The sequence below is a fragment of the Oncorhynchus mykiss genome, chromosome 5 (genome assembly GCF_013265735.2).
Source record: "Oncorhynchus mykiss isolate Arlee chromosome 5, USDA_OmykA_1.1, whole genome shotgun sequence".
Classification (NCBI taxonomy): domain Eukaryota; kingdom Metazoa; phylum Chordata; class Actinopteri; order Salmoniformes; family Salmonidae; genus Oncorhynchus; species Oncorhynchus mykiss.
Window position 1 is genome coordinate 7,008,356 of NC_048569.1, and position 19,571 is coordinate 7,027,926.

At 47.3% G+C, this 19,571-nt stretch overlaps 2 protein-coding genes across 4 annotated transcripts in view; one reads left to right on the plus strand and one right to left on the minus strand.

Moving 5' to 3' along the window:
- The window catches only part of LOC110523130 (ras-specific guanine nucleotide-releasing factor RalGPS1), a 295,595-nt gene that overhangs the window by 140,478 nt on the left and 135,546 nt on the right, over positions 1-19,571 (minus strand). The gene's annotated exons all lie outside the window — the stretch shown is intronic.
- Positions 1-19,571, plus strand: part of LOC118964554 (angiopoietin-related protein 2-like) — a 29,531-nt gene that overhangs the window by 5,904 nt on the left and 4,056 nt on the right. The window contains exons 2-4 of the mRNA XM_036976686.1: positions 962-1,890; positions 11,806-11,999; positions 18,246-18,516. Coding sequence (XP_036832581.1) covers positions 996-1,890; positions 11,806-11,999; positions 18,246-18,516 — 1,360 coding nt within the window. The 5' untranslated portion in view covers positions 962-995. The remainder of the gene's footprint in view (positions 1-961; positions 1,891-11,805; positions 12,000-18,245; positions 18,517-19,571) is intronic.

Here is a 19,571-nt window from a genome sequence, read left to right on the forward strand (position 1 = left end):
TCAAATCAGGGACAGATGGGTGCAGGTGGGTTGGAGGATATTTCCACAGTAACAAGGCTGAAAAGCATCACCTGTACATATGAGAACGTGTACAAGCTGTCACTCATCAATGAGACCACACCCAGCAAAATGACAGCACTGGAGTCAAAACTTCCCAATCCAGTCTCAAATGAAAATGTGATGATCCCCTAACCCGGGGAAAAGAAAGTCACCTATCCCAAAAAACACATTTATTTTATTTTACCTTTATTTAACTAGGCAAGTCAGTTAAGAACTAATTCTTATTTTCAATGATGGCCTAGGAACAGTGGGTTAACCGCCTGTTCAGGGGCAGAACGACAGATTTGTACCTTGTCAGCTCGGGGATTTGAACTTGCACTCTAACGACAAGGCTACCCTGCCGCCCCAACAATGACCAACAGTGTGTGGACACCTGCTCGTGTGTGGACACCACATCTCATTCCAAAATCATGGGCATTAATATGGAGTTGGTTGTCCCCGTCCCCCCCCCTTATCTTTGGTCGCTCTGGATTTCAGATTTGCCATCATCCGTCTGTGCGAATAATGTCGTCTAAACCTGTCGTAGTTTGACAAGTTCTCTATTCAGATGAAGCAAAACACCTTCCAATAAACCCACTGGTTTAGTTTTCTCAGTTCAAAATGGGATTCATCAGGCCGGGTAGAACACCTGAGATAGCTGACTGGGAATGTGTGATAGTGATGGAACGTAAATCTCCTTGTGTTGGTTACTGTTTCTATGCAGAGGGTGCCAATGAAAATTAGACAACCGTATTTTACGAGCAGGGCATGGCTTTAGTGGAGTGCTTTCACTAAAACTTCTCAAAACTGACTTGCTTCAATATACATTTCTACACTGAATGTCTGTTGTCAATGAATGTTGTTGGGAGAGGAACAGACTTGATTATTTTTTCTCCTCTTCTCTCTTATTTTTCAAAAACAGAGACCATTCTTGTAAGGGTGCTACAGACTGCAGTATGATTCTCCCTGTGGTTTTTCCTCTGGTGCTGCTGCTGGTCTGCGGGCCGGGCTCCACACTGCAGGCGGAGGCCGAGGAGTTGGAGAGCATAGGTGAGGTTCTGGAGCGGGAGTTCCTCTTCGCCGGACGCACCAAGCGTGCTGCGTCAGCGGACGCCTCCTCGCAAGTAGACAAGTGCTCCTACACTTTTATCGTCCCCCAGCAGAAGCAAACCGGCGCCATCTGCGTTAACTCCAAGGAGCCCGACAGCCTCCTAGAGAACCGGGTCAACAAACAGGAGCTGGAGCTACTGAACGGCGAGCTTCAGAAGCAGCGGCGACAGATGGAGTCGCTGCAGCAGCTGGTGGAGGTGGACGGCGGCATCGTCAACGAGGTCAAGCTCCTGCGCAAGGAGAGCCGCAACATGAACGCTCGCGTCACGCAACTCTACATGCAGCTGCTACACGAGATCATCCGCAAACGCGACAACGCCCTGGAGGTGTCTCAGCTGGAGAACCGCGTGCTCAACCACACCTCTGAGATGGGTCGGCTGGCTTCGCGCTACCGTGACCTGGAGCACAAGTACCAGCACTTATCCGCCCTCGCCGGCAACCAGAGCGCCATCATCGTGCAGTTGGAGCAGCATTGCCGCCGAGGGGGCCACTCGTACGGGGGAGAGAGAGAAAGGTCTCGTCCTGTTCGCCCTCAGCCCCCCGTGTTGCCACAGCAACCTACGCAGCAGAGGCCGGTAGCGCCACCAGTGGCCAGTAAACCCTACCATCCACCCACATACACCCGCAGCAACCAGATCACCAATGAAATCCAGAGCGACCAGAACTCCAAAGCGTTGCCACCTCCGCTGCCCACCATGCCCAGTGGCACTCACCAGCCATCCACAACAAACAAGCCCTCAGGTGAGTATCTTCCCCGGCACTCACCAGCCATCCACAACAAACAAGCCCTCAGGTGAGTATCTTCCCCGGCACTCACCAGCCATCCACAACAAACAAGCCCTCAGGTGAGTATCTTCCCCGGCACTCACCAGCCATCCACAACAAACAAGCCCTCAGGTGAGTATCTTCCCCGGCACTCACCAGCCACCCACCACAAACAAGCCCTCAGGTGAGTATCTTCCCCGGCACTCACCAGCCACCCACCACAAACAAGCCCTCAGGTGAGTACCTTCCCCTTCTGATCCCCCCCCCCCCTTCTCTCCCTCTACGGTGTTATTAATGAGGTTAAACAGTAGCAGTAACTCAACTTGTCCGAGAAGTCAGTAAACTCAAGAAAAGTTTATTCAGTTATAATCTTCAAAAGGGAGCTCGTGCCAAGGCCTGTACACCATGTCCATGTGACCATAGCCTTACACTATGTCCATGTGACCATAGCCTTACACTATGTCCATGTGACCATAGCCTTACACTATGTCCATGTGACCATAGCCTTACACCATGTCCATGTGACCATAGCCTTACACTATGTCCATGTGACCATAGCCTTACACTATGTCCATGTGACCATAGCCTTACACTATGTCCATGTGACCATAGCCTTACACTATGTCCATGTGACCATAGCCTTACACTATGTCCATGTGACCATAGCCTTACACTATGTCCATGTGACCATAGCCTTACACTATGTCCATGTGACCATAGCCTTCCACTATGTCCATGTGACCATAGCCTTACACTATGTCCATGTGACCATAGCCTTACACTATGTCCATGTGACCATAGCCTTACACTATGTCCATGTTACCATAGCGATGTGTCAATCCAAAAGGGAGAATGTATGAACAGCACACTCCAAGGTAAAAACTTCTCCTCTCGATGAGGTTTCACAGCAGATTTATGGAAATAATAGTTTCATTAATTATACAGCTCGTAAATTGTTCTAGACAGCTTTTCGTAAGTGTCTGCCTCCGACTAAAGAGTTCCTACATGCCAAAGAAAATACAGTTTGCTCAGTCACAGAGGCATAAGAGAGGTACATTTATCCATCCTGCTGTGACACAGAACAAAATCACTTTCACTCCTCACAAATCCTCAAGACAGGGGGCGAAAAAAGCTGACAGGCATACACAGCGAGACTCTGGAAAAGGGTCTTGGCTAGCGGCCCATCTAAACACACCTCAACAATATTTACTTGAGCCGTGCATTGTCCCGAAGCGGCCCGTATGTCTCAATACACTGCAGACTTAAAAATGGGATTAGGCTGAGAAGAGTAATGAGTCTGATATTTCCTCTGAAAAGAATACAGGCATAAATTAACAGGCAAAAAATAAAATAAAAATGCATAGTTGACCCTAACCCGGGAAAACATAAACTCTTCCTTGTGACTGCTCATCCCAATCCAGGATCTGAAGATCGCGGCATCTGAACCATGATTTCTTAGGGCTGGATAACCATATTTTGAAAGTGAACAGAAGGATCCCATGGTGGGGATGCAGAGAGCAGAACCGCACACACAAATCGCTGACTGCTGAGGGTTAGGAGCATGCAGAGCATCGTCTCAGTGCAAAAAAAAGCCTAAAATCAACCCTGGTTTTTTTTTTTGACAACCAGGAGACACTGTACAGATGATTGAATACAAAATGGTGGCAGCAATCCCACATGGCTTTCAGATAATCTCGGTAGCTTCTGTTTGACAGGTACTGGCGGAGTGTCTCCAACGCCTGAAAATGGGACAAATTGGCTTAACCCCATTTTATTTTTTACATTTTTTTTAAACAACTTGCAAACAAATTTGAGCACACAAACACATACCTTTCAGCATCCACTTAGGGATGAAATGTGTTGGGATGGTGCTTTTCATCACTACGTAGAAGCCGTGGGGCATTCAAGAGTATGTTGAGTGTTCGATTGGTAGTACGCAACAGGTGAGTAAGTCTGCCGCAAGGTCAGAACTAATACTTAGAGAGGAAAAGAAAATGTTTGATAGAGAAAATGATCGTTTTGGGGCAGCAAAAAAATAAATAAAAAATGCACCTACAGCAGAATTGCTGTCATATTCCAGCAACACCCTTCACTCAACAGAATCTGCTAACACAACTTAAAAACACCCTCTCAGTACTGTCCATGCAAAACAGTAAATGACATACATCCACACCTCTGTGGAAAGTAGAATTTGTCAGGCTCTGGGATATTTTACACCTCTGTGGAAAGTATAATTTGTCAGGCTTTGGGATATTTTACACCTCTGTGGAAAGTATAATGTCAGGCTCTGGGATATCTTAACCTCTGTGGAAAGTATAATGTCAGGCTTTGGGATATTTTACACCTCTGTGGAAAGTATAATGTCAGGCTCTGGGATATCTTAACCTCTGTGGAAAGTATAATGTCAGGCTCTGGGATATCTTAACCTCTGTGGAATGTAGAATTTGTCAGGCTTTGGGATATTTTACACCTCTGTGGAAAGTATAATGTCAGGCTCTGGGATATCTTAACCTCTGTGGAAAGTATAATGTCAGGCTCTGGGATATCTTAACCTCTGTGGAAAGTATAATGTCAGGCTCTGGGATATCTTAACCTCTGTGGAAAGTATAATGTCAGGCTCTGGGATATCTTAACCTCTGTGGAAAGTATAATGTCAGGCTCTGGGATATCTTAACCTCTGTGGAAAGTAGAATTTGTCAGGCTCTGGGATATCTTAACCTCTGTGGAAAGTATAATGTCAGGCTCTGGGATATCTTAACCTCTGTGGAAAGTATAATGTCAGGCTCTGGGATATCTTAACCTCTGTGGAAAGTAGAATTTGTCAGGCTCTGGGATATCTTAACCTCTATGGAAAGTATAATTTGTCAGGCTCTGGGATATCTTAACCTCTGTGGAAAGTATAATGTCAGGCTCTGGGATATCTTAACCTCTGTGGAAAGTAGAATTTGTCAGGCTCTGGGATATCTTAACCTCTGTGGAAAGTAGAATTTGTCAGGCTCTGGGATATCTTAACCTCTGTGGAAAGTATAATGTCAGGCTCTGGGATATCTTAACCTCTGTGGAAAGTAGAGCCCTGGGGATCATAGTCATCCCTGTCGAGATTTTAAAGATGTTTGTGGGTTTTTGCAGTCTCTGCTTAATCCATAGCGAAATGAATTATATTACTACTATTGTTGTGCCTTTACAAATGCTACCACTATAATGTTGTTGCACAACTGATCACTATTTGTTTCTACAACTTTAGAGCATCTTTAAAATCCACAAGAAAATCAAATCAAATGTATTTATATAGCCCTTCGTACATCAGCTGATATCTCAAAGTGCTGTACAGAAACCCAGCCTAAAAACCCCAAACAGCAAGCAATGCAGGTGTAGAAGCACGGTGGCTAGGGAAAAACTCCCCTAGAAAGGCCAAAACCTAGGAAGAAACCTAGAGAGGAACCAGGCTATGTGGGGTGGCCAGTCCTCTTCTGGCTGTACCGGGTGGAGATTATAACAGAACATGGCCAAGATGTTCAAATGTTGATAAATTACCCACATGGTCGAATAATAATAATAAGGCAGAACAGTTGAAACTGGAGCAGCAGCTGAACTGTGGGGTGTGAAAATATATGTTTCCCAGTAAGTAAGGATTATATATTCAGGTGGAGGGAATTAATGACAACTGGAAACAATTTGTCAACAGACTGGATTAGTCCATCTTAATAACGAATCCCTTGTTCTTGAAGAGACATGTCGATGCCCCCCTTTGCACTCCTGCAGGAGGAGAGGGGTTTAACGAAAGCTTATCATTTCAATTGCATTGGCAGTCTGGCAGTCTGGCAGTGGAGAGCTTCTCAGGAGCGAGCTGGCAGACACAGTGGAAAGAATCTAGCAACCCACTGATTCACAAGGTGTGAGGAGGATTTGAGCCCCCCGGGTCTATGAAAATGACAACACCTTTCCAACCAAGGAAATTAAAGCGGGGATAGAAGCAGGGAGAGAGAAGGAGAGAGAGAGATCCGTGGGGGGGAGAACAACTGCACAGCAAACACAGAAAGGCTATTAATCATATATGATAGAAGCCATTAATAGAAGCAATACCAGTATTAGATAGGGGCTGGTTTTCATAGAAGCCAGACCAGTATTAGATAGGGGCTGGTTTTCATAGAAGCCAGACCAGTATTAGATAGGGGCTGGTTTTCATAGAAGCCAGACCAGTATTAGATAGGGGCTGGTTTTCATAGAAGCCAGACCAGTATTAGATAGGGGCTGGTTTTCATAGAAGCCAGACCAGTATTAGATAGGGGCTGGTTTTCATAGAAGCCAGACCAGTATTAGATAGGGGCTGGTTTTCATAGAAGCCAGACCAGTATTAGATAGGGGCTGGTTTTCATAGAAGCCAGACCAGTATTAGATAGGGGCTGGTTTTCATAGAAGCCAGACCAGTATTAGATAGGGGCTGGTTTTCATAGAAGCCAGACCAGTATTAGATAGGGGCTGGTTTTAATATAGGAAAAGAGACACTTGTGTACCACTCCCTGCCCGCAGACCCCCCTCTCCAGATAGCATATGAACACATTATTAACCAGGACAAAAACCATTTAGGATTACAGTAAATTATCTTAAATTTTACATTTTCTCTCAACCTCGTGGTAACATTTGTAGTATAGCATGAGATTAGCTATAAAACTGAAATAAATAAAACATTGCCTTATGGGAATTTTGGGGGTAATTGCAGGAAGTTAGTGGTTTTCCCCTAAAAAGGGGGGCCTTGCAAAACTGCGATACGCCACTGAAAAAAAAAGGTGAAGTAACTGCAGTTACATGAGCCTCCTGGAGTTGATCGACAACAAGCTGGGAGCGAGAGACTGCTTAGGGGATATCAAATGCAGACATATGCCTGCATTTAGGGTCCCCCCCCCCCCCCCTCCACACACACACACACAGTAGTCCTTACAGCCTTCAGTTTCTGTCCGACCAGGAGTTCTCCACAGTGGGCATTAAATCAGTAGAGAGAGGAGAAGAAAGTAAAGCGGAAGGATCAGCTCATAAATACAGGAGCAGATCTGTATGCTAGGAACCAGAGTGTATCCGCAAGGGCCTGGGGGGAAAGCGAAAGAGAAGACAAATTAGATTTGTCTGGCCCATTTTCATTGGCAGTAGGTGACAGTGAGCTTCCCGCAGAGCTCGACTACAGCTTGAATTACCTCAGGCCATTTTTTAAATGTTCCCCGTGTTCTCCTAAACAGTGGAGAGACCGCTCTAAGAGTGGTTACATCATGATTTACACTGATTGGTCAAAAGTGTGAAATAAACCCCGCCCTTTAACAGTAGCAGCACCTGGCCTTTCAGCCTATCAGTACCTGCTAGAGAACGTAGAGAACGTTACCGGGCGTCCCCATCAGACTAAGCATCAGATGCACGTCAATCCACAAGGTGCACAAGCATCTGTCTACAAGGTGCACAAATGGTACAACTGATAATATTGTAATTCAGACTATTATCAATGTAATCTTGTCTTATTATGTGTGAAATAAGTTTAGGTGTAGCTTCAATGGGCCGGCTTCACAGGCCGACTGGAATCGTTTGCTTCCCAATGCTCATCAACTACTTGGATAGAGTCAAGGATTTGTTTCGCATTATTCTAAAGGCCTACTGTAACATGTATGTCTTTGTTTACCTTTAGAATAAATGCGATTATTAATAGAGTTATAGTCCCGTAAAAGCTTGTTTTCTTCCAAAGTATAACGTAAAAGAGAATGGTATCAACCCACAAGGAGCGTGGTCAAAATATTTATAAACATGAGCGCCAACGCTGATAAATAAGGATAACACAAACTCATCAGCCTATTGTTTTTCGAAATTAAATCAACCGTTTCACCCTCCATATCATTCAGTTGGGCCTAATTTAAACTAAATTGTGAAGTAACATGCACAATTATCACCCATTCAGTGAGGAGAGAGAGACTCATTAGCACCTGGCTGGGTACCAAGGTCCTACAGCACATTGTCTTAGAGCCTGGCTGGGTACCAATGTCCTAGAGCACATTGTCTTGGAGCCTGGCTGGGTACCAACATCCTACAGCACATTGTCTTAGCGCCTGGCTGGGTACCAACATCCTACAGCACATTGTCTTGGAGCCTGGCTGGGTACCAACGTCCTACAGCACATTGTCTTGGAGCCTGGCTGGGTACCAACATCCTACAGAACATTGTCCTAGAGCCTGGCTGGGTACCAACGTCCTACAGCACATTGTCTTGGAGCCTGGCTGGGTACCAACATCCTACAGAACATTGTCTTGGAGCCTGGCTGGGTACCAACGTCCTACAGCACATTGTCTTGGAGCCTGGCTGGGTACCAACATCCTACAGAACATTGTTCTAGAGCCTGGCTGGGTACCAACGTCCTACAGCACATTGTCTTGGAGCCTGGCTGGGTACCAACATCCTACAGAACATTGTCCTAGAGCCTGGCTGGGTACCAACATCCTACAGCACATTGTCTTAGCGCCTGGCTGGGTACCAACATCCTACAGCACATTGTCTTAGCGCCTGGCTGGGTACCAACATCCTACAGCACATTGTCTTAGCGCCTGGCTGGGTACCAACATCCTACAGCACATTGTCTTAGCGCCTGGCTGGGTACCAACATCCTACAGCACATTGTCTTAGCGCCTGGCTGGGTACCAACATCCTACAGCACATTGTCTTGGAGCCTGGCTGGGTACCAACATCCTACAGCACATTGTCTTAGCGCCTGGCTGGGTACCAACATCCTACAGCACATTGTCTTAGCGCCTGGCTGGGTACCAACATCCTACAGCACATTGTCTTAGCGCCTGGCTGGGTACCAACATCCTACAGCACATTGTCTTGGAGCCTGGCTGGGTACCCATGTCCTACAGCACATTGTCTTAGCGCCTGGCTGGGTACCAACATCCTACAGAACATTGTCTTAGCGCCTGGCTGGGTACCAACGTCCTACAGCACATTGTCTTAGCGCCTGGCTGGGTACCAACATCCTACAGAACATTGTCTTAGCGCCTGGCTGGGTACCAACATCCTACAGCACATTGTCTTAGCGCCTGGCTGGGTACCAACATCCTACAGCACATTGTCTTGGAGCCTGGCTGGGTACCAACATCCTACAGAACATTGTCTTGGAGCCTGGCTGGGTACCAACGTCCTACAGCACATTGTCTTGGAGCCTGGCTGGGTACCAACATCCTACAGAACATTGTTCTAGAGCCTGGCTGGGTACCAACGTCCTACAGCACATTGTCTTGGAGCCTGGCTGGGTACCAACATCCTACAGAACATTGTCCTAGAGCCTGGCTGGGTACCAACATCCTACAGCACATTGTCTTAGCGCCTGGCTGGGTACCAACATCCTACAGCACATTGTCTTAGCGCCTGGCTGGGTACCAACATCCTACAGCACATTGTCTTGGAGCCTGGCTGGGTACCAACATCCTACAGCACATTGTCTTAGAGCCTGGCTGGGTACCAACATCCTACAGAACATTGTCCTAGAGCCTGGCTGGGTACCAACATCCTACAGCACATTGTCTTAGCGCCTGGCTGGGTACCAACATCCTACAGCACATTGTCTTAGAGCCTGGCTGGGTACCAACATCCTACAGAACATTGTCCTAGAGCCTGGCTGGGTACCAACATCCTACAGCACATTGTCTTAGCGCCTGGCTGGGTACCAACATCCTACAGCACATTGTCTTAGCGCCTGGCTGGGTACCAACATCCTACAGCACATTGTCTTAGCGCCTGGCTGGGTACCAACATCCTACAGCACATTGTCTTAGCGCCTGGCTGGGTACCAACATCCTACAGCACATTGTCTTGGAGCCTGGCTGGGTACCAACATCCTACAGCACATTGTCTTAGCGCCTGGCTGGGTACCAACATCCTACAGCACATTGTCTTAGCGCCTGGCTGGGTACCAACATCCTACAGCACATTGTCTTAGCGCCTGGCTGGGTACCAACATCCTACAGCACATTGTCTTGGAGCCTGGCTGGGTACCCATGTCCTACAGCACATTGTCTTAGCGCCTGGCTGGGTACCAACATCCTACAGAACATTGTCTTAGCGCCTGGCTGGGTACCAACGTCCTACAGCACATTGTCTTAGCGCCTGGCTGGGTACCAACATCCTACAGAACATTGTCTTAGCGCCTGGCTGGGTACCAACATCCTACAGCACATTGTCTTAGCGCCTGGCTGGGTACCAACATCCTACAGAACATTGTCTTTACGGATTAAGTTAGGAAAAAGTGTGAAAAAAACCCAGGTAAAAAGGCACCAAATTCTTTTCTGTTTGTGATTTTTTTTAAAGCTGACAAATGAGCAACGTAAAATACAAACATTTAGTTAAAGTCAGGGAAGGAGCAGGACTTAGCTTTTTTTAAAAAGGGGCATTTTTTAAAAATTATTTACAAAATTAAACGTCAGTGGCAGTTGGCCTATGGCGGTTCTAGTGTTAAAGGGAGGGAGTGTGTGGGTTACAGTGATTTAGCTCTCTGCCACCATGCCACACGTTGTGTGTGGGCATCATTAGAAATAACTGCCTTGCGACAACACCCACAGGAGTTCTCTCAGTGCTCCCAGATGAGGACACACACACACACACACAAACACACAATTAGAGTTGTGATAGAAAATTCACAACTATTTGACTATGCCCAGATAACAATTTATTGTTCCAAGAAAGTCTCAGCTTGGCTGGGGATAATGCTCCTCTCTGATCCATGTGATTTTTATTACGGACCAGACACCATTATGTGCGGTTCCCAGCACTCCTGTCCAATATGAATTGAACACTTAAAGTTACACGCTATCCTGCTAGACATGGAGTCATCATAAAAACAGCAATTATCACTCAGGTTGAACCGGGGGAAAAAAAAAATCCTAAACGGTCACTGAGTGCCAGTAGGAAATGATGTCATAGGATAGCAATGCTTGCATAAACACTGCTAACTAGACGGGTGGGAAGGGACAGTCTGACACCTCAACAAAAAAAAAAACAAGCTGAATATTTAAATACAAGGTCATGTCAATTACTGCAGTGGTCTACAGTGCCATTTTGGACATTTCTCATGTAAAATACATTTACCTCATGTGGAGACAAATCTTTGCCACGTTTGGTCAAATGTTTCTTCCTGAAATGTCGAGACGAGGGTTTATCATAGACGTTTCCAGTGCACCTCAACATTAGAGGGTTTCCCCTTTAGTCAGCACTCGGGCAAAGTAAATCGGCGTCACCAGGATAAAGGAACATATGCCCAATAAAATGATATTAACAGCTGTGCTATTTCCAAGAGAAACTTTAGAGTACCTGATAATCTACAGGCTACTGTATGCCAGTAAAGCGCTACCTCTCTCCGCAGCCCTCATGCCAGTGTTGTTCTTGGCCTGCGTCAGCCTCCCGGCAGCTATGCCCCCCCCCCCCATCCCAAACTGCAGCCAAAGTCAATTCTAGGCCTTAAAACAGAGTTTTTTCCCAGCAAGAAAAAAAAAAAAAACTTGGGAGCCCCAGGATTTCTAAAAGAACTGTGTAACCACAGAATAAGAAGCTATACGATGGAGATAGTCAGCTTACTGGATGAACAAATGGGAACCGGTTTCCAGGGTTATTAGAAGAGATTGAGCTCAGCTGGAGGGTTGAGAGAGTGGAGTAAGCTAGGCAACTTTTCCCAGCAATCTTTGGAATCAGGGTTCTGACAAACTAAAAGGAGGAAACCCAGGAGGGAGCACAATAGCTCCCTGGACCATGCTTGACCACATCATCCCATGGAAAACATTTCACCCAGAGCTGTGTTTAACCGCAAGCTTTCAACCCTTGAACCTTTTGTTTCGCATGACTACTACTTACATCGGGACCTCTTTTTCGCAGGGCCTTTCAAGGACTGCCTTGCTGCTCTAGAGGAGGGTCACGCCACCAGTGGCATGTACCTGGTCAAGCCTGAGAACGCCAACCGGTTGATGCAGGTGTGGTGTGACCAGAGGCACGACCCCGGCGGCTGGACAGTCATTCAGAGACGCCAGGACGGCTCCGTCAACTTCTTCAGGAACTGGGACACCTACAAGGTAAAAGGTGGTCTTGCGTAGAACAGTAGATTCACTGTTTGAGGCCCAGATAGAACAGGCAGTGAAAATAGCTTTTCCTTTCTGAGGGATTGAATCAAGATAAACTAAAAAGAGCACAACACAGCTCCACTAGGAGACGTCAACAAGGGGAGTTTCTTCCCTATAGAGAGGACAGGAAGTAAGCAATACATTCACTGCGCTGTGCCCACGAATGTTAACACAGACCTATCTTTGTGATTGAGATTGTAATGAATATCAGCCAGGTAGCCCCATCATACTATAGGCTAGTATCAGCCAGGTAGCCCCATCATATAGGATAGTATCAGCCAGGTAGCCCCATCATCATATAGGATAGTATCAGCCAGGTAGCCCCATCATATAGGCTAGTACCAGCCAGGTAGCTCCATCATATAGGCTAGTATCAGCCAGGTAGCCCCATCATATAGGCTAGTACCAGCCAGGTAGCCCCATCATATAGGCTAGTATCAGCCAGGTAGCTCCATCATATAGGCTAGTACCAGCCAGGTAGCCCCATCATATAGGCTAGTATCAGCCAGGTAGCTCCATCATATAGGATAGTATCAGCCAGGTAGCCCCATCATATAGGCTAGTATCAGCCAGGTAGCCCCATCATATAGGCTAGTACCAGCCAGGTAGCTCCATCATATAGGCTAGTACCAGCCAGGTAGCCCCATCATATAGGCTAGTATCAGCCAGGTAGCCCCATCATATAGGCTAGTATCAGCCAGGTAGCTCCATCATATAGGCTAGTACCAGCCAGGTAGCCCCATCATATAGGCTAGTACCAGCCAGGTAGCTCCATCATATAGGCTAGTATCAGCCAGGTAGCCCCATCATATAGGCTAGTACCAGCCAGGTAGCTCCATCATACTATAGGCTAGTATCAGCCAGGTAGCCCCATCATATAGGCTAGTATCAGCCAGGTAGCTCCATCATATAGGCTAGTACCAGCCAGGTAGCCCCATCATATAGGCTAGTACCAGCCAGGTAGCCCCATCATATAGGCTAGTATCAGCCAGGTAGCTCCATCATATAGGCTAGTATCAGCCAGGTAGCTCCATCATATAGGCCAGTACCAGCCAGGTAGCCCCATCATATAGGCTAGTACCAGCCAGGTAGCTCCATCATATAGGCTAGTACCAGCCAGGTAGCCCCATCATATAGGCTAGTACCAGCCAGGTAGCTCCATCATACTATAGGCTAGTATCAGCCAGGTAGCCCCATCATATAGGCTAGTATCAGCCAGGTAGCTCCATCATATAGGCTAGTACCAGCCAGGTAGCCCCATCATATAGGCTAGTACCAGCCAGGTAGCTCCATCATACTATAGGCTAGTATCAGCCAGGTAGCTCCATCATATAGGCTAGTACCAGCCAGGTAGCCCCATCATATAGGCTAGTACCAGCCAGGTAGCTCCATAATATAGGCTAGTATCAGCCAGGTAGCCCAATCATATAGGCTAGTATCAGCCAGGTAGCCCCATCATATAGGCTAGTATCAGCCAGGTTGCCCCATCATATAGGCTAGTATCAGCCAGGTAGCCCCATCATAATATAGGCTAGTATCAGCCAGGCAGCCCCATCATATAGGCTAGTATCAGCCAGGTAGCCCCATCATATAGTCTAGTATCAGCCAGGTAGCCCCATCATATAGGATAGTATCAGCCAGGTAGCCCCATCATATAGGCTAGTATCAGCCAGGTAGCCCCATCATCATATAGGCTAGTATCAGCCAGGTAGCCCCATCATCATATAGGCTAGTATCAGCCAGGTAGCCCCATCATCATATAGGCTAGTATCAGCCAGGTAGCCCCATCATCATATAGGCTAGTATCAGCCAGGTAGCCCCATCATCATATAGGCTAGTATCAGCCAGGTAGCCCCATCATCATATAGGCTAGTATCAGCCAGGTAGCCCCATCATCATATAGGCTAGTATCAGCCAGGCAGCCCCATCATCATATAGGCTAGTATCAGCCAGGTAGCCCCATCATCATATAGGCTAGTATCAGCCAGGTAGCCCCATCATCATATAGGCTAGTATCAGCCAGGCAGCCCCATCATCATATAGGCTAGTATCAGCCAGGTAGCCCATCATCATATAGGCTAGTATCAGCCAGGTAGCTCCATCATATAGGCTAGTACCAGCCAGGTAGCCCCATCATATAGGCTAGTACCAGCCAGGTAGCTCCATCATATAGGCTAGTACCAGCCAGGTAGCCCCATCATATAGGCTAGTACCAGCCAGGTAGCTCCATCATACTATAGGCTAGTATCAGCCAGGTAGCTCCATCATATAGGCTAGTACCAGCCAGGTAGCCCCATCATATAGGCTAGTACCAGCCAGGTAGCTCCATAATATAGGCTAGTATCAGCCAGGTAGCCCCATCATATAGGCTAGTATCAGCCAGGTAGCCCCATCATATAGGCTAGTATCAGCCAGGTAGCCCCATCATATAGGCTAGTATCAGCCAGGTAGCCCCATCATATAGGCTAGTATCAGCCAGGCAGCCCCATCATATAGGCTAGTATCAGCCAGGTAGCCCCATCATATAGGCTAGTATCAGCCAGGTAGCCCCATCATATAGGATAGTATCAGCCAGGTAGCCCCATCATCATATAGGCTAGTATCAGCCAGGTAGCCCCATCATCATATAGGCTAGTATCAGCCAGGTAGCCCCATCATCATATAGGCTAGTATCAGCCAGGTAGCCCCATCATCATATAGGCTAGTATCAGCCAGGTAGCCCCATCATCATATAGGCTAGTATCAGCCAGGCAGCCCCATCATCATATAGGCTAGTATCAGCCAGGTAGCCCCATCATATAGGCTAGTATCAGCCAGGTAGCCCCATCATATAGGCTAGTATCAGCCAGGTAGCTCCATCATACTATAGGCTAGTATCAGCCAGGTAGCCCCATCATATAGGCTAGTATCAGCCAGGCAGCCCCATCATACTATAGGCTAGTATCAGCCAGGTAGCCCCATCATCATATCGGCTAGTATCAGCCAGGCAGCCCCATCATATAGGCTAGTATCAGCCAGGTAGCCCCATCATATAGGATAGTATCAGCCAGGCAGCCCCATCATATAGTATAGTATCAGCCAGGTAGCCCCATCATCATATAGGCTAGTATCAGCCAGGTAGCCCCATCATCATATAGGATAGTATCAGCCAGGTAGCCCCATCATCATATAGGATAGTATCAGCCAGGCAGCCCCATCATCATATAGGATAGTATCAGCCAGGTAGCCCCATCATCATATAGGCTAGTATCAGCCAGGTAGCCCCATCATACTATAGGCTAGTATCAGCCAGGTAGCCCCATCATACTATAGGCTAGTATCAGCCAGGTAGCCCCATCATATAGGCTAGTATCAGCCAGGTAGCCCCATCATACCATAGGCTAGTATCAGCCAGGCAGCCCCATCATATAGGCTAGTATCAGCCAGGTAGCCCCATCATATAGGATAGTATCAGCCAGGTAGCCCCATCATATAGGATAGTATCAGCCAGGTAGCCCCATCATCATATAGGCTAGTATCAGCCAGGTAGCCCCATCATATAGGCTAGTATCAGCCAGGTAGCCCCATCATATAGGCTAGTATCAGCCAGGTAGCCCCATCATATAGGCTAGTATCAGCCAGGCAGCCCCATCATATAGGCTAGTATCAGCCAGGTAGCCCCATCATATAGGCTAGTATCAGCCAGGTAGCCCCATCATATAGGCTAGTATCAGCCAGGCAGCCCCATCATATAGGATAGTATCAGCCAGGTAGCCCCATCATCATATAGGCTAGTATCAGCCAGGTAGCTCCATCATACTATAGGCTAGTATCAGCCAGGTAGCCCCATCATATAGGATAGTATCAGCCAGGTAGCCCCATCATATAGGCTAGTATCAGCCAGGTAGCCCCATCATCATATAGGCTAGTATCAGCCAGGTAGCTCCATCATACTATAGGCTAGTATCAGCCAGGTAGCCCCATCATACTATAGGCTAGTATCAGCCAGGTAGCCCCATCATACTATAGGCTAGTATCAGCCAGGTAGCTCCATCATACTATAGGCTAGTATCAGCCAGGTAGCCCCATCATATAGGCTAGTATCAGCCAGGCAGCCCCATCATATAGGATAGTATCAGCCAGGTAGCCCCATCATCATATAGGCTAGTATCAGCCAGGTAGCTCCATCATACTATAGGCTAGTATCAGCCAGGTAGCCCCATCATACTATAGGCTAGTATCAGCCAGGTAGCCCCATCATACTATAGGCTAGTATCAGCCAGGTAGCCCCATCATATAGGATAGTATCAGCCAGGTAGCCCCATCATCATATAGGCTAGTATCAGCCAGGTAGCCCCATCATACTATAGGCTAGTATCAGCCAGGTAGCCCCATCATACTATAGGCTAGTATCAGCCAGGTAGCCCCATCATACTATAGGCTAGTATCAGCCAGGTAGCCCCATCATACTATAGGCTAGTATCAGCCAGGTAGCCCCATCATACTATAGGCTAGTATCAGCCAGGTAGCCCCATCATATAGGCTAGTATCAGCCAGGTAGCCCCATCATATAGGCTAGTATCAGCCAGGTAGCTCCATAATATAGGCTAGTATCAGCCAGGTAGCCCAATCATACTATAGGATAGTATCAGCCAGGTAGCCCCATCATACTATAGGAGAGTATCAGCCAGGTAGCCCCATCTTACTATAGGCTAGTATCAGCCAGGTAGCTCCATCATACTATAGGCTAGTATCAGCCAGGTAGCTCCATCGTACTATAGGCTAGTATCAGCCAGGTAGCCCCATCATACTATAGGCTAGTATCAGCCAGGTAGCCCCATCATATAGGCTAGTATCAGCCAGGTAGCTCCATCGTACTATAGGCTAGTATCAGCCAGGTAGCCCCATCATATAGGCTAGTACCAGCCAGGTAGATCCATCATACTATAGGCTAGTATCAGCCAGGTAGCCCCATCATATAGGCTAGTACCAGCCAGGTAGATCCATCATACTATAGGCTAGTATCAGCCAGGTAGCTCCATCGTACTATAGGCTAGTATCAGCCAGGTAGATCCATCATACTATAGGCTAGTACTTCACTGCTCTTCATTGTTACTGATTTAAAAAAAATAAACAGCAAAAGGTCATTTGAGTCCAGCGTTTGATTGGTCCACACACACTCCTCCTCTTGCATGGCCAAATGAAAAGCACATTGAAGAGAAACAGCTTCACTGGACATGAGCAACAGAACCAAACCAATGCCAAGGCGATCATGTGATCAAATACTGAGCAGAATTCCGGGAGATTGACTCTTTGAGGGGGTCACACGTGAATCATTGAATAAAGTGAGTCAGTATCTATTCTCAGTTCCAACATTTCCATTTGATTGTTTCACCGTATCATCTCCCCAAAATAAAATCCAGAGAGTTCCAAAATGTCATTGGTTGAGTTTCTCAATTATTTGACCGTTCGACAGAACAAAGCCTGTCAAACAGTCCACACAAGATATCACGATACGATATTAAAAATTACGTTTCGATGGGAAGTTTTGTACAGCCAATTCAATGACCTAAGGTCCTATTATCCATGAAGTGTGGTTTCCTCCATTTGCCACGGGTCTGAACCAGAATGTCGTAATCTTAAGAGCACAGAGCCAAACGTTTAGTGGCTAGAGATTCACATTCTGCAGCACCGAGGTCGGACTGGCCTATTTGGATAAATCCTACCTCCCCTTTAAAGTCGAGTCCAAGAACACAAGACATTTTCAAGCCCCCCACCACCCACTCTTCACTTCTGGCAACGAGGCACCTTAAAAACACCCAGAATCACAAATGACAGGCTCATAGTTGGCAGGGTAATGTGCTCCCTCCTGATTTAATCCATGTGTGGTTTAAAATGTGAGCCACAGTTCCAGACGCACAGCGACTTCAGGGGAGAGGACGTCTTAAACACATCCTGCTATTATGCCACCACTCTTTCTCTGACATTATACCAGTGTCACACACAATGCTTTAGTCCCTTCTGCCATCTTTGACAAACGGTGACTGGGAGACGTACAAGTGCAGACTACATTGTGTGTGTTTTTGGGAGGGTGGACATTGGCATAGTGAATGTCAATTCCTTTGAACGTAGCATTTAGACTTATCTGCAGCATTAAAACATATCCCCCCACCCCTCCTCCTCCCTCCCTCTCTCCCTCCTGCTTCTCCCCTCTCACAGCAAGGATTTGGTAACATTGACAGTGAATACTGGCTGGGTCTTGAAAACATCTACTGGCTGACCAACCAGGGCAACTACAAGCTTCTGGTGATGCTGGAGGACTGGTCCGGTCGCAAGACCTTTGCCGAGTACGCCAGCTTCCGTATTGAGGCAGAGGCAGACTTCTACAAACTAAGAGTGGGTCGCTACCATGGCAACGCCGGGGACTCCCTCACATGGCACAACGGCAAGCAGTTCACCACGCTGGACAGGGACCACGACGTGTATACAGGTGAGAAAGGAATTACACCCTTTGGTGATGGCTGCTATTACTCAGAGAAAGTCTACCAGACAGTGATTCATGGATACACAATAACCAACAGCATGACTGTGTGTCATACTTAGTCAGCTCAGACACTTTCGTCTTCTCATTCATTGGGTCAGACGTGGTCGAATCCAAAATCACTGTTAAATCTCTGTTCTTCAGAAGTCTGCCCAATATCCCTGTTCATTTCTCAGTGTCTTTCAGAAGTCCGCCCAATATCCATGTTCATTTCTCAGTGTCTTTCAGAAGTCCGCCCAATATCCCTGTTCATTTCTCAGCGTCTTTCAGAAGTCTTCCGGCATTAATAGCGCTCTCGTTTTCCTTGACAATATCTTGCTTATTTTAAGTGCATTTCAGCACAAGTAGACACGAAAAGAGGTCGTTGACAGGTTATGCCGGTCTTAAGGCTCAGACACACCGGTAGCGTTAGGACCTCTGAAAAGAGTAATTTGCAAACACAGTCTACATGTAGAAACGGGTGTTATTCAGGATGCGTTTTGTCCTTAAAGAGTCTCCTGTAAGCAAGAACAGAGAGCGGAAGACAGTCTTCGTTTCTTTATATTGACTTATGAATTTTTTACCCCTTTTTTCTCCCCAATTTCGGGGTGTCCAATTGGAAGTTACAGTCTTGTCCCATCGCTGCAACTCCCGTACAGACTCAGGAGAGGCGAAGGTTGAAAGTCACGAGTCCTCCGAAACACGGCCCAAGCCGCACTGCTTCTTGACACACTGCTCGCTTAACCCGGAAGCCAGCCGCACCAGGAAACACCGTACAGCTGGCGAGTGTGTCAGCGTGCATACGCCTGGAGGACAAGGACATCCCGGTCGGCCAAACCTTCCTCTAACCCAGACGACGCTGGGCCAATTGTGTGCCGCCTCATGGGTCTCTTGGTCACGGTCGGCTGCGACACAGCCCAGGATCGAACCCCTTAGACCACTGCATGTTTGGAGTCTCTCCACAGAGATGGCAGGGGGGCGTGGCAGGGCGGGGCGTGTCCGCGGGGGCTTGGCAGGGTGTGTGT